Raw genomic sequence first — 15402 nt, 5'->3', positions numbered from 1 at the left:
CCTATTTAGGCCCATTTGGCAGCCTGTCCTCCTCACTTGCTTTTTTAAGGTGGTAGTGGGAGAGATACGGCTTGAGGAGATATGTCTGTAGACCTTGTATATCTGCCCTCTTCATTTTAGCATTGTCAGTTTTGGGGCCAAGTGGCTATCCAATGTCTAAGATTGTATAATTAAGTGTACATTTCAGTTTTATGAGAATTTTAATTGCTGTAATTAAGTGCTTAATTAGGTTATTCACCACCCTATTCAAGAAAAAAGACTGGTTTCATGGTTCCATTGCCGAGATACCATTAATTCTCTTGAATTGGTGGGCTTGAGGTGTTTGATTGAAGATCATAAGCTTTGCTCTAATGCTGAAGTTGTATTCAACTGAGTATTACAACAAGAATGTCTTCAAATAGTGAGATGGGATCAAGCAAGGATGATGCCTCTCAATCTTAAAATTCACAAAGTGTTAAGAAGAATGCAACACTTGATCTTGGACAAGGTGCAAAGCATGGATAACAAGTTGAGAATTTGACAAGAGGCATGTTCTTAGTTCATATGCCTTTTGAACCCCTTAAAGGAGGGTAGCAAGGGCAAGAAGAAGAAAAAGTCATCTTCTACACCTTTGGGACAGCAAGATGCATTGAAGGAAATGCCAAAGTCTTCATTTGAAGATCCCAAAGATGCTATGGAAGCAAAACAATTAGTATATATAAGGCAATGAATGTAAATGCAAGGCTATGATGGAAGTGCCAATCCAATGGATTTTGGACAGTTGGGCATGTAATGCTATGATGGGGCAGCTAGGATAACCCCGTATAGAGCAATGTTGGCATGGTGTTGGGGCACAAAGTGGCAAGTTTGGCAATGCATATATGTATATCATGGTGTTTGGGACTCATTGTATTAATGCTGGTGATGTAAATGCTTCATATAGTGTTGGCCATGAGAAAAAATGCTACTAGTAACGCATGTAATGTATGGAAAAATATATCTTGGTATGGTTGGTATTTTGCAAATTCCGATGGAATAGTCGCATTGCAATGGTTCAAAGTATATACAAATATGAATATTTCCATATGCATTTGGTGCTCCTAACATGTCAAGTACACATGAGGGGCTAGTCAACTAGATGCAATGTTGCATATTAGTTAAGTTGGATTGCAATAATGTGAAAGTATGAAGCATCGCAATGCTTAAGGGGAAGAAATGCCTATAACCTTGTGGAGGTTTCTAGGCAAGTAAAGTTAGAGGTAAAGTTTCCATATGCTTCTTGGTGAAGCTTTATCTTTGTTTCACCAATCGATATGAAGTGGGTCGAAGAGGATAACTTGGCAGAGCATCCTTAGTTGTTTTAAATTTACCAAGTTGCCTTTCAGTTAGAGCCAACTTTGGTTCAGGCTCAATTAGGTTCAGCAGAGTAGGGGTCCGGAGTATTACGTGATGCTCGAGGGGAAGGTAGCACTTTCACTTTGCCAGTTGTGGACAACTCTTGTAAGTTGTGGATCTCGGATGTATTCAACATGCATCCGAGGTATTGTGCTCACAATATGTTTGCCATGAGGTCACTATTCAGTGTACTAGTCACTATGAGATGTACGCAAATGAGTATGAGTTTCACTCGGGCATTGAAACTATACTTTTGCATCAGTTTATGATCAGTTTGGCATGAGTTTTTGCCTAGTTTCAAGACAAAAATTTTGATCAGTTTCAGCCGAGTTTTTGATTAGTTTGAGAACCGTTTATGGTCACTTTTGGGATTAGTTTTGCATCAGTTTTTGCGATTAGTTTGTGATCAGTTTGAGGTCACATTGACAGTAGTTTGTGATCTATTCTCAGATCAGCAAAGGATTAGTTTATGATAAGATTATGCTCAATTTTCAATGGTTTACAGTTGGTTCCATGGATATAAGAATGTTAAGAAATGCCAATGTTTCATCCATGGTTTATGCTGAGAATATGTTTACTATGGTTTTGAAGTTAGAACAATTGAGAAACATGAGTTATGAATGCATCCAATGGGTCTCTCGTACTAATTTTCAGTTTTATGTTATGTATATGTTGGTTGGAAATTTTCAGCAGGTTTAGGGCATATGGCATGGTTGGACAATACTGGCCAATGTTGTGCCTATGATGCCTTATGGAAATTCCAGTGCAATATGCTTTTTCTTTGGCACAAAGTAGTGCAATGGAGGACGATTTTACAAAGATTTTAAGGGGACGGTCTGTCACCACAAGAACATGAAATTTTATTGCTTTGCTTAGAATTTGATTAGCTATTCATCAAATGTGGTAATGTGACTTGTACATGTGAGGTGCAAGTCAATTATTTCATAGTGTGGAACTCGTGATCCCAATATATCAATTGGTGCCAAAGGCAAAAGTTGTAATAAGTTATGCTTGATAGGTACTAGGTAATACCTGGTGGCAGATTTTGGTCTAGACCAATTTATTGGCCATTAACGTCGGTGGTGACATTAGAGACTAGACATTAATTAATTAATTAATGCCTGTCTAAGGATAAATAATTGCTAATGGATACTTGGAAGATAAATTGGCATAACCAATTTAATTATTGGTCAGTGAAATTTATTTTTTGAGGACTAGAATAATTATTAAAATGTAAAAAAATGGGATTAGAAGGCTGCCATTTGGTAAAACTTGTCCATGCAAGTGAAAAAAACGTTTTTAGGGGCTGATGGAAGTTTATTCTAGCCATTATAATAGAGGAAGAAGCTGTTGAAAGCAAGGAGAGGCTGTTGATGTGATTTGTAGCCACCAGGGCTCAGTCCTACAGCATGTAATAGCGATTTGGAACTCTACATGAGGAGTGATAGCAGCCCAAGGTCCTTTTGGTGCAGATGATAGCATATAGGAGGGGGTAGCAGTCTTTCTGGTGGTTCTAAGTTGTAGGTGACAGCTTCCATGGCTGTTTGTGCAGGGCAGCAATAGCTTTTTAGCGTTTCTTATAATGAAACTCTGAAATTTCTCTCTCTACAACATTCTTTCTCATCCCCTCGCCATCTCTCAAGTATCTCAACATTTTCTAGCAGTTTGAGCCATCAGAGGAAGAGATTTCAGTCAATCTCTACTATAAACTCTAATTTATGGTAAAAATTAGGGTTTTGACAGCTACCTTGGGATGTATGCTTAGAATTGAGGGCCTATAACTTGAACTCTAGCAGCTGAAATTTACAAAATTTCAAGGAGATTTAAGAGGCGAGCTAACCAATATCATATTTGGGGCTGAATTTATCTTTCAACAAGTAGGATGAAGGCCAATCCCCAAGCAAACCAGGGGCCAAATTGGTTTGGAGGCATGTTAGTTAGTTTTGATAGCAAGAGGCACTTGGATTAGCGAAGGAGGTCAGAGGATCTTAGTTGTACTCCATCCATTTGCAATAAAAGTTAAAGAAATATTGTAAGGGGTGCCAATTTTGGGCCAATAGGTTGTTCAATGTCGAAGATTGTATAGTAAAGTGTGTATTCCAGTTTTATGAATTTTTTAATTGCTCTAATTAAGTGTTGAATTAGGTTATTTACCACCCTATCTGAGAAGGAAGGCCGGTTTCAATAACCAAAACTAAAACCAACATAAACTGAGACATCTGGAAGTTTATTCCAAGAATACAAAGTGGAGGAGATGTTGAAATCATAAACCTACCCATTACGAATACTTTTTAAAGTCACTCTCTTTCCTATAACTCTATCATTAATTGAGGTTGAGTTTTCACCATAGAAGACCAAGCAAAGTTAAGATCAACTGTGCTCAATGGTATGAACTACATAAGATTACTTCTTGTATTGTGATTTCAAGAAAAACATTGTAATGGAAATGGTCTTCAAGTCGACACGGATCTTTGAAACTTGAGCTTCAAAGTGGCTGATCCTCCAAGTGGCAAGCCAAGCATAGATGATTATACTTAATGGTAGACATACAAAGCAACTCAATATAAAAAGAGAATCAAAGCATATGCTTAAGTTAGTCATTTTTAGAATGACTAATGGAAAGATCCATTTTTATAAAGATATTAGTTTCTACGTTGCTATAGCTTTATTTTCTTAGTTTGACTTTCTAAGGCTTTCAAAAAACCTTAATAAATCAGAAAACCTTTTCAACATTTTTCTCTCGCAATCAGTGTGGTAGGTGGAAAGGAGAGAATGTAGGAGAAAATATAGGAGAGAATAAGGATTTAAAGAGTTTAACTAGGGTAGTCAAAGAAAAGGAGTTGGCTAATAATGATGGGAGACAAAAGAGAGAGATTGGGTAATAAGAGTCGGTGAGTAGGTGGAGAGGATTAGGGAGAAATGTGAGTGTCTAATTAGTAATAGCAATGTAATAGTGAACTAAGTGTGCAAAATCTAGCTCCAAGGATGTTTCTTGCTTTGATACCATGTTGGATTTTTTTCCAATCATGTTCATGAGCTTGAGAGCTTGGCTATGGAGGATGGTACCTCAAGGTGCCCATGATGTATGTGTGTGTAAATGAAAAGAGAGAGCAAGATGGATACAAGCTAGATACAAAAGAGAATCATATCTTGTTGATGGAGAGTGATTGCTTCAAAGATAAAGAGTCTCTTATATAGGTTGATACACTTGGGTTTGATTACTCATTGATGTCTTTATTGTCACATAGGGATCCAACTCACATCTCACATGGATCTTAAATACATCCCTTATGGACCAAGTACATCTCCTTTTTGTTTTTTTTTTTCTGCTAGATATAGAAGGATTTCAATGAGCCTCGTGGAAGAGCCATAGTTCAACAAGGATGGGGTAGAGGGTGCCCATTGGCTGCCCAAGTATCTACCAAGACTATAGAGACGATTGTTATCTTACCTCAGGAGCCCAAAGGGTGATCCTAGAGAGGCCAAGGCATCACATAGAGGGTGCTTATTGGCTGCCCAATGGCCTATCAGGACTTGCAAAGGCGATGAAACAACTTTGAGCTTTACTTTTTTTGTTCAAAAAGTAAAATAAATAAGTAATTGTGTCCATGGGAAAAAAGAAAAGGATAGTTGATTCAACATCACAAAACAGAAGACTATCCCAACTACCCATTCAGGGTCTTGGTCATGAAGCAAAGTGGTGAAGAAGCATGGTGGTAAGAGAACTGTTGATGGAGACAGCTCAAAAGTGCTTTGTACAATGAGATGCATAGATAAATGCTACATGATGGAAACATGGATGCCAAAATTTCGGGGGTAATAAATTGGCACCTTTTGACTAGCACAAAAAGAAATGCACAACCTATACACACACACTTAGTCCTAGACTCACTCATGAGTTGTCTAATTTGTTAACACCCTCTCTCAGATCATGGGTGATCTAATGCAATGGAATGATGCAATGATTACGACACATCTTAGTACATACAAGAGTTACACTCAAATAGGACCATGGATATCCAAGTAGTGGGTGATCGGGAGAGAACATGATGTCAATGTCGATTATGCCAGCTCTTGAAAACATAGAAGAATCATAGCAGCTCTCTATGTTCGTCACTAATGCCTCTGAGCATATATAACCATGGATTCCCCGCCTTTGGCTAGATGGCCAAAGTGTCCCCTCATGTGAGCTCGAACTAGGAGCCAACCCTATTCTCTGTCAAGAGACAACCCCTCATAAACCTAGAAGACAATCCTAGCTCTAGGATTTCAAAACCTACGAGACTTTAGTTGATGTGGAAGGAAAGTCCCTCTCTAGATCCTTTGCACATGTATATTTGTATAGATGAGCCTCATATGCCCCATCTCACTACCCCCTCACTCTCTCTTTGGCATTGGAGAGTTGTGAGGGATGATTGCATCACCAATACCATCAAAAGAGTCCACATTATACTTCTTTTGCGAAGCTGCTACCTCCTTACAATCATCACAAATGTCCCTTCTTATCACGACGATAGCATTGTTTGACGGTGATTGAACCTTTGAATTCTTCTTGTCACCCCTCTTTGAAGTTGCAAATGCCTCATCATGGCCACCATATTGAGATGAAAGGCTCCTCTGTAATCTCAATGATGTCCATGCTCGAGCAATATTGAGGACATTGTGAAGAAATTTGCCAACGTAGAAAACATAAATGAAAGCGTACGGCAAAGCGGCAAAGCATAAACTTTACAAAACATAGTTAGGGTTAGGGTAACTTAGAGACAATTAACGTAGTGAAGATTTGAAGGGCTGAATGAATATTGAATATATAATTTTCATGTAGCAAACAAAGTGTGCAAGGGAATGAAAAATGTATCCCGAACTCCCGTGTCTCAAGGACTAAGGTAGAGGTAATGAGCAGGAGAGTGTGTCGTACTCTTGACGGATCCAGAAATGCAGCAAGGCAACCTCCAAGATGTCGGATAGTAGCAAACACAACAGATGATGTGTTGGATTGGCGTTAGATGTGTAAAGGAGAGAGAAAAACAACAGACGTAGATTCAGCAAATGATGTGTTGGATGAGTGTCAGATGTACAAAGAGAGAAAAACAACAAACATAGATTCATTTGATGATGTGGTGGCTTGTATAGCAGCCTGCTCAGTAAACGTAGATTAGGATGGTGACATGGCAACTTGTACAACAATGTGTTGCAATGAACATAGGGTTTTAGTAGTCGTCTAGGGCTGGGTGGGAGCTATTCGGTAGCAAGGCACCAGTAGAGTGCCATGTGGCAACTAGCAGTTGTAGATGGATGGGCAGCAGTAGCTTTCAGGGCTGGACATTTGCTGTCAGTGGTGTGGACTATGTGATGAAGGCTAGAAAGAGGCCCTCGATGGATGTAGACAAGGTTGGGCAGCCTAGAGTGAGATATCCTCCGCTAATGGGGTGTGGGCAATAAAGCTAGAAGGTTTGAAATGTGCAAAAAACGAGATGCGATTGAATGGAGGGCAACTTGTCTATTTATAGAAAGTTTCGGGACCTCAAACCTCTTTCCGTTTTAAACTCTCTCGAAGCACTCCCCATTTTAGGGTTTTCATTAATTAAGCATTTTTGGGCCTATTTAATGGGCTAAATCAGCACATATTGCATGTTTGAGCTCAACAGACATATGTGGGAAATATGATTGGTATAAATGAGGTTTATAGAGCACAATCCCAACTAGACTAGATAAGCCTTTGGAAGCATAGACTACATGTGCCAAAGTTGATCATGTACTTGTGTAACACAAAGTAAAAAAGATTGAATAATATCTTTAGGCTCAAACTCCATCTATTGGAGCTGTTAGTAGGGGATCACTGCACACATAGTCGATGGAGCCTTGTACAACATCTGAAGCTTCTCCTAGACTATTGAAGTTGTTCTGCAGGAGATGATCGCTGGTAGAACCTCTTTAGAGATACATCGGAGAAGAGCGGAATACGCATGAGCATCATCGTAATCCCAAAGCACATTTGCACATTTGATTAACTTTTAATCTAATTTAATCTAATGCTAAGCAAGGCATCAAAATTTCGCGTGCTTGTGACAAACCATCCCCCCTTGAAATCCTTGCAATTGTCCTTGATTGCATTGTAATGTGCCAAAGCAAAACAAAGTGGCCATTTATTGCTTAACCATCCTCATGTCAAATACTTCATGAAAATTTCTAACTAGCATAATAAAACATAAGACTCATAAAGAATCCAAAATTGCCATTAGAAACCCATAGAATGCATTTCTCATTAGCATCTCTCTACTATGTGGCCAAGCAACCATACCAAACCATAAACTGAGCGTAAACCATGGTTGAACTACCAATCGCATTCATAAAACACATAGCTGTTACCAAAACCAACTGAATACCATTGAGAATTGATGGTGATCCACAAAAAACTAGCAATTGATAGTCAATCTGTCACAAGACTGTGACAACTATTATCTTTTTACTGATTTCTTTATTACTACTTTATTTGGTTTTTCTTTTTGGAAGGATCCCTCTTGAAATCTAAACGTCTAAGTTGCATGGCTAGTATGTGAAACGGATAGGAATGTCCAGTGAGTCAACATTGGACAGTTAAGGTCTAGTACAAGTCTGGAAGAGACTGATGGCACTGTAGATTGACAAGCCTGGAAGAGACTTGTGAAAGTGTATATGGACAAGTGTGCTGAAGAACTAGCTTGGAAGAGACTAGTTCAAAATGAAGATGGACAAATCTGCAAGAGATTAGTCCATGTGGGGTCATCAGTGGAAATTCACTTTCAGTTGAGCTACATTGCAAATTTGGATGTAGCCATAGTCTGCAAGGATGGTCAGAAGACTAGTGGGGATGCAATGGAAGCAACTCCTAAAATTTAGGGAGTTACTATTTTTGGACCCCAGAATCTCTTCGCGTTATTATCTTCGTTTTTGCACGAGGATTAATCCTCTGGTTTGTGCCGAGGTTAAAATTTGCACCGATCATGGAGAATTTTAGACCGGAAGGCTAGAACGGGAAATACCTTCAAGTGCTGCCATTTGGCACAAATTTGTGCACTTACCTCTTTAAAGAGGGGCTGACGTGCAGTTTTTTGGGTATTGGGGGCTCATTTGTAAAAAGGGAAGATGGATAGCTGCAGATGGAGAGCTATTGAGAGCTGGCCTATCTTATCTATGATGCACAGAGGGTTGAGCTTGCTCCCTACCTTCTCTTTCTCTCCCCCTGACAGTTATGGATATGGCCCAGTCGAGGGCCTTTCTTTTGATTCATGTACAGTTGTGTGGGAATATGCTGTTTTTGCATGAGGCAAGAGCCTCCTTTCTCCAGGAACAGGAGCAGTTGTTTGTTGCCCCCGAGTAGGAACAGGTGAGCGTGGTAACCTCACCAAGCAAGTGTCTGAAACAACACTAAATCAGTACTGATTCTGGACTGTTCAAAGGTTATTTCAGAGCCCAGTTGATGTCAGAATCAAGGGGCACTTGGCACAGATGATGTAGAACAGTACAAGGAACAATATGGGCTGAAAACAGGTTTAAAAACAGGTTTAAAAACAGGTCTGAACCAGTAATTACAGCGGACTGAAATGGTCAATTCTGCACTCCAACCAGAAGTTTAAGACTTGGGCAGAGCTTCCCCTCCTGGTCAACTTGTTTTGGGTCAGTAATTGTACTGTTATGCTGCCAAATTTCACCAAGAATAGGTGAAAGGCAGCCCATTGTACTTTTTCTCTTTTATTTAAAATAAAGAAATACCGCAAGGGGCGCCTAACTTAGGGGCCAACAGGGTGTCTGTGTTGCAATAGGAGCATTCTAGCTTCCTGTATGTCTTCTTGATTCCGTGTCTTTAAGTTCAGGTAAAGTGGGCGACTGTGAATTGGGTGAAAGCATTTATATATTTTGGTTGTACACTACCGCCCTTTTCAATGAACAGGCCGGTTTCACAATCTCTAACGATTATATAATGATGCAAATATATAGTTTCAAAGCTATAGTAAAAAGCATACCAATTTGCATATCAAACTATAGTTACCAATACGTGGAATAGTGACCTCATGGTAGACATATTGTCATGTCAGCATAGTACCTTGGATGCATGCTAAACACATCCAAGATCCAATATATATAAGAGTTGTCAATCACTAGAGGAGTGGAAGTGCTACCTCACCTCGTGTATTTTAGGCATTGCATTTTCCCCTTCATTATGTGCATTTCAAAAGGAGATGCATCATCATTGCTTGATTCCATCTCATTATAAGAAGACATATTGGTTGTAATTGCTTAGCGGAACATAATTTCAGCACTAGAGCAATACTTTTGATCTCCAATCAGGTGCATTGCGCCCACCAAGTCGAGGGATTTGATGGTATCTCTATCTCGGCAATTGAACCATGAAACCAACCTTTCTCCTCGGAGAGGGTGGTGGGTGTTAATAACTTGATTTGTTAATAATTACAGCAAGTAAATAAATCACATAAATTAAAATGCATACTTTACCTCTTAAATCTTACGCAATGGACAACTTGTTGGCCCTAAAACTAGTGTCCCTCTTGGTATTTCTTTATCTTTAATTGCATATGGATGGAGTACAATTCAGATTATTTAATCTCCTTTGGTAATTCAAGTGCCTCTTATTGTCATAAATGACCGGGAAGCCTTCAAATCGACTTGCCCCTTGAGAGACATATTTAGCTTGAAATTCGATATTGACTGATTGGCCTCTTGAATCTCCATGAAATTCTTCAATTTTAGTTGTTGAAATTCAAGTGCTAGGCTCTCAATTTTGAGCACGCTTCTCAAGGCAGCTGTCAAACCCTAATTTTTACTGTAAATTAGGGTTTACAGCAAAGATTAATGAAAATCTTCACCTTTTATGGATCAAATGACGAGAGTTTGCTATGGAGACTTGAGAAATGATTGGAGGGTGAGAGAGACATAGAGAGAGAAATTTTAGAGTTGCATGGCAAAAACTTGGGCATAACAGCTATTGCCTTGTCCTAGAAAGCCTTGAATGCTGTTGCCTACAACTTGAGAGTCAATTTCTGCTATTGTCAGCCCTTAGCAATTGCCTGCTATTTGGGCTCTTTCCCAATTGTAGCGTGTACCTGTAGGTCTTAAAAATATTGTCGCTAGCTTCTCGATAGATCTATGGTGGTTGCTAATTAACAAGATACAAGATGGCAGCCTAGAGTGAGTGCGAGATGCATAGATGAGGGGAGAACTGTTGAGAGAGAGGCATAGACTTGCAATGTGGTTTGGGCCAAAAGACGAGAATGATATTAGGGTCTTATAAATTGAAAACCGGTGGCTAAAAGTGTCTAGCCACAACATGATTGGCCATAATGGACTAAAAGGACCTTACTAACCACAAAGTTCAAACGGATAATAAATGTCTTAGCTCCATGATGTCCCCCATTGACTTAGTGATAGTGCTAACTAGGAGATGGTGTATAGTAGATATGGCTAATGCTTAATGCATGGGTCATGCCTCCTTTTAATGGAGGGAGTATCCTTTGGAATATCAATGGAAGGAAGTCTTATTCTTGAGAATTACTGCTAAAAGATGCATTTATGCAAACATGAAATGAAGTGTTTCTTGTATGAGCAACTGCTAGTTTAACTTCCTTTATAAGTGGGAACAACCTTTATGGACATTGTAATATGGATGATTTCAATTGTGACACCTTTAAGGACACTTGGCATCACTCGCTTTGACATGTGATGTGTAGTGGCAACACATGCGCACACCTGTAAAGGAGGGCTCTCCTATAAAAGGAGCTATGTATATTCATTCCTAACACAAGCTGGAAGATGCTGCCCATTGTCATCCCCACTCTCATTAGATATGATGAGTTATGCTTAATCTTGTTTTGGTTACTTCTTAACCTTTGCCAAACCACATATCCCAACTCCTCAAGAGTAATAATTTACTTTTTTAGTTCACTCACTCTCATTAGGCACAATTTCATTTCAGTGACTAGCCACTAGCCAGGCCTGAGCCACTTAGTAAGCTTTTCAGCTTGTAAATATACTGCTTATTAACTTGTCAGAGTCCATAACCAAGCCTCAAGGTGCTACAATTACACATGTAGGTGGCTAGCCATTTTGGCAGCAATAGAAGCATCAGGTCTACACATACATGTAGGCTGATGAACTAGGTGCTTGGGAAACTTGGACATGGCTCTAAAGCAGAAGCACATGGGAACTAGAAATGACAAAAAATCCTCTGGCCACAATCAGAAGAAGCCCATTGATGATCCATGGTCGTTTCTGGTATGCATTTTCCTCATGTATTTATCATACCTGCATGCTGTTACAAATTGAATGTATCTAATTTGAGAGGTTTGCTTACTTGATATTTTTTGCACGTTCCTTTGTGAGAAGGAAACGGTTGATGCACCGCAATGGGCAGATTTATCATTGGAGGGAAGCTTGATGGGTGTGGAAAGGTAATTTGGACTTCAGCTTCTTTTTGCATCATACACTCAAGCAGGTCATCGGTGATTTGGTGATCATGTTGCCTGAACCCTGAAGTTGCTGCATCTTTTTGGTTTTGTGCAGGGATGATCCTTGGTTTCACCACTGCCACAAGTATGTTGTATATGGCTGGTTGTTTAATAAATGTTGATCTTTTGCTTGGGAATAAATACATAGGTATAGCATAACATGATTTATGTGTCTGTGGTCAACAGGCATCATCAAGTTTCATTAGCAGGTTTAAACACAAGCATGAGCTGGCTGAGACTTGACCATACTTCTCAGCGGAAGCCTAATCAGGTGAATGGAAACAAGAGAACTGTTGCCTTCAAAGACTTGGAATGTTCGAAAAGTACATTGAAGAATAATGGAGTAGAAAACGCAATCTGTTCCAAAAAGCCAGGGCATTTTTGCCTGATTAAGCAGAGTCCAATGCCGAATGCTCACATATCTCACGACAATAAGATTCCAAGCAGGTCACTTTGATTTATGTGCTTTATGTTCATGAAATACATGAGTAATCTGTGTATACATTTATATTGGTCCTCTCTTATGACACCATATGGTGGGTTTTTTGGTTCCAGCAGGTTTCCTGATTCCCAATGCACCTTGTCTGGTGCAAGCAGCATTTCTGAGGCTCAATATACTGGGTCGAACAATAGAAAAAGTTCTTGCAGTGGAAGGTCAAGTGTCACAAGCGGTGTACGAGATGGCTCAGTGGAATCTAGCATATCATCTTGTAGTATTTACTGTGAAAGCTCAACTTCTAATGAAACTGCTACTGAAGGCATTTCAGAGTCGCACATTCGCTCTTCTGAAATTAGTTGCAGCAATTCTGAGTTTGCTGCAGTCCAAAATAGGAATTCTTCTGGGGTTTCATTCTACCCTCCAAGGCCGAAATTGAGGTTCTCTTATGAACTTAGCCTCCCAAAATCCTCTGAAATGGGCTCTTCAGACCATCTCTCTCCTGCAGAATCTGTAGCTACTGCTGTGTCAGGTTTAAGCTCAGTAGGGCCATCTGTATCTGGAAGTGGTGAAGCAAATGAATGGAATGAGGAATCAGAAAGATTATGTGAATCTAATCTGTCATCCAGCAAGCAGTCGATTCAAGATGGTATGTCTGCAAATATGCTTTTCACAAAGTGTGATCAAGTGGCTCAAAGAGTTCTCAAAGGTGGGACTACTTCTGCTTCAGTTCGAAAGAGCATTGCCTCTATTCCTGTCAAATTGAGAGAGAGAAACACAAATATAAAAGGTTCTCTTGGGGGAAACAGATTGTTCATCTCAGGAAAATGTCATGTGCAACAAGCAAAGCGAGAAAATTTAAAGCAAGTACAATCAAGTCGTGGGAAAGAAAATGCAGTTGAATTTGTTCTTGCCAGGCCCACAGTATCTAAGCAGTCCTCTACAAAATATAGTGGCTTGAGCTGTCAATTTCTAGCAGGGGATATGTATTCTGAGCAGGATGCCCCTGGAAGTGCCTCAAAAGGTTCTCATAGCAGAATTTCAGAAAATCCGGTATGTGAACTTCTGTATATTTGCAAATGACTGTAGCTTTATTGGTGAAGGAGGTCATAATGACTTTCTCATAGATTGACCATATTGAATCCCATGCATGTTTAAAAGACTGGAGACCTAGACCTGAGTGGAGTCAGCCTTAGGAGGGGAACTGGAATGAACCAGCGCTCTGGTAGGACATCAGTCTCAATGGAATGCAGCAAGTCTGAATCTAGTGAAAAAGATCTGGCTGCCCTTGTTGCTCAGGTTTGATTGAGATTTTGGTGTAACAACATAACTTATATTTTTGGGTTCTGAAATAACTACATTTTCATTGCGTGCAGCACAATCGAAAATTACGTGCTCTTGGAGTGCGAGAGTGCAAAAAGGTATCTGCTTCTGACCAATTTTTTGTCTCTGATATTTAAAGATCTATGTTGACAAATTATACTTGCTCTCTTACAAGAGAATTATGCTGGCAGGGCTGGAGATGAACCCCTTTTTACCAAGAATTTGAAAGGCGTCTGAGTGTTTTTGTGCAAGGGAGGAGGATCAAAATTGTAACCTTCTTGTTTTTGACTTTCAAATCATCTGCTGCGAGTCCATACAGTACTGGAGGGGTGATTGACACGTGAGAAATTTCAGCATTTTGGGAGCATGTGAACTAAGATGAATGGCACCCAAGCCAAAATTTATGTTCTCAACATATTAGCAGTTAAGGGCCTACTGGTACGGTGCCAATGTTTTTTGCCACCATACATTGTAACATAAAAGACTCTTTTGTACAAAGTGATTCTTTGTCCGTTGTAGAACTGTAGCATTGCAGCACAAGTTCTGTTTGTGATGATTTTGAATCAGTAGTAGCATTTATTCATTTTTTATATTACCCCCTAAAAACCTATCTCAAATAATGGAAATTCCTAGGTGTCAGCATAGCATAGTATGGTACCTATTAAGTTTTATGTGCTATTTGGGTTCGAAGTAATGACTCTCTGTATGAAAGTGATTTAAGTGTTGAGGCAAGTAGGCCTTTTCTTTCCCTTGATTCATTCTTTTTTCTACCTACTATATTAAGATGTGACAAGGACCATTTAAAAATATGCTAAAATAATGTCGAGTATATGTAAATATGTTCAAATAATATGGGGTATCCATTTCACATTTTAACAAAATATTGTGTTGTGTATAAACCTAGGTCTTGGTATGTGATAATTCCTGTCAGTATCTCTTGTAGAGCCGGAAAAGGTAATGCCTTCAACTTCTGCCATGATGTGGAATGTTAAGTCAAATGGTTTTGTGATTGAGGTTCCCCAGGATTTGATTATATATCATAAAAAATGATGTGTGAGGCAAGGGATGGATTGCATGTGGAAATTGCCGAACCCCTCCATAGGAAGTACAAACATATTTTCTACGCAAAATTGACATGAGAGGGGAGTTTGATGAGTGCAGCAAAGTCGAGGAGTGGGAGATCAAGGAGGCAAAGATACTTGAGAGGGGACATCAAATCCCATGAGGAACAAGAAATCAAAACACGTTCGTCGGTTGCAAAGAAAGCCCAAGAGGTAGTAGAGAATATTTGCAAATAGATTGAAGTGACAAAGAAGGGGAAATCATCCTAGGATAATGTAGGACTTGTAAAATGGAACTATCAAGGAGGGTAGGAAGAGGAAGATCCTAGCTATAAATGGTCAACCCACTAGACAATGCCATAAAATGTGGAAATTAATGATCGCCCTTTTATCCTCAAGTTAGATAAATTGGAAACCTAGACATGACCTCTTTCCAAAAGAGAGCCCTTAAGAGATCTACACTAAGAGTATCTTACAATAACCTAAGTAGCCCTTTTACCAGAGTGCTTGTCACAAATTGAGGAGGCAAGTGGTTTGTTTACAAAGGTGGTGTAATCATCACAAATAGGTGTTCATGTTGGGTTTTAACTTGCCAGACATGTTTGAGACTAATCTTGTGAAACTACATTCAAGTGACAAGGAAAGATGGGTGGTTGTTTGAGGAGAAGTTAAGAGATAGGGACATCATATTATATTAAGGCACATT

At 39.4% G+C, this 15402-nt stretch overlaps 1 protein-coding gene across 6 annotated transcripts in view; it reads left to right on the top strand.

Moving 5' to 3' along the window:
• LOC148014176 (uncharacterized) overlaps positions 1–14231 on the top strand; it is a 36315-nt gene extending 22084 nt beyond the window's left edge. For 2 of the 6 annotated variants that reach the window (XM_087667180.1, XM_087667182.1), the window contains 8 exons: positions 11421–11643; positions 11755–11819; positions 11932–11961; positions 12063–12323; positions 12432–13365; positions 13474–13611; positions 13689–13733; positions 13827–14231. In XM_087667180.1, the coding sequence (XP_087523306.1) occupies positions 11548–11643; positions 11755–11819; positions 11932–11961; positions 12063–12323; positions 12432–13365; positions 13474–13611; positions 13689–13733; positions 13827–13838 (1581 nt within the window). In that variant the 5' untranslated portion in view covers positions 11421–11547 and the 3' untranslated portion in view covers positions 13839–14231. The remainder of the gene's footprint in view (positions 1–11420; positions 11644–11754; positions 11820–11931; positions 11962–12062; positions 12324–12431; positions 13366–13473; positions 13612–13688; positions 13734–13826) is intronic. The other 4 variants (XM_087667183.1, XM_087667181.1, XM_087667185.1 and 1 more) reach the window with 4 other exon arrangements.
• The last annotated feature ends 1171 nt before the right edge of the window (positions 14232–15402 follow it).

The sequence above is a fragment of the Lygodium microphyllum genome, chromosome 25, assembly GCF_053477565.2.
Source record: "Lygodium microphyllum isolate KBCC chromosome 25, Lygodium_microphyllum_v1.1.10, whole genome shotgun sequence".
NCBI lineage: Eukaryota > Viridiplantae > Streptophyta > Polypodiopsida > Schizaeales > Lygodiaceae > Lygodium > Lygodium microphyllum.
Note: the sequence above shows the minus strand (reverse complement) of the source record. Positions and strands in the feature narration are given on the sequence as shown.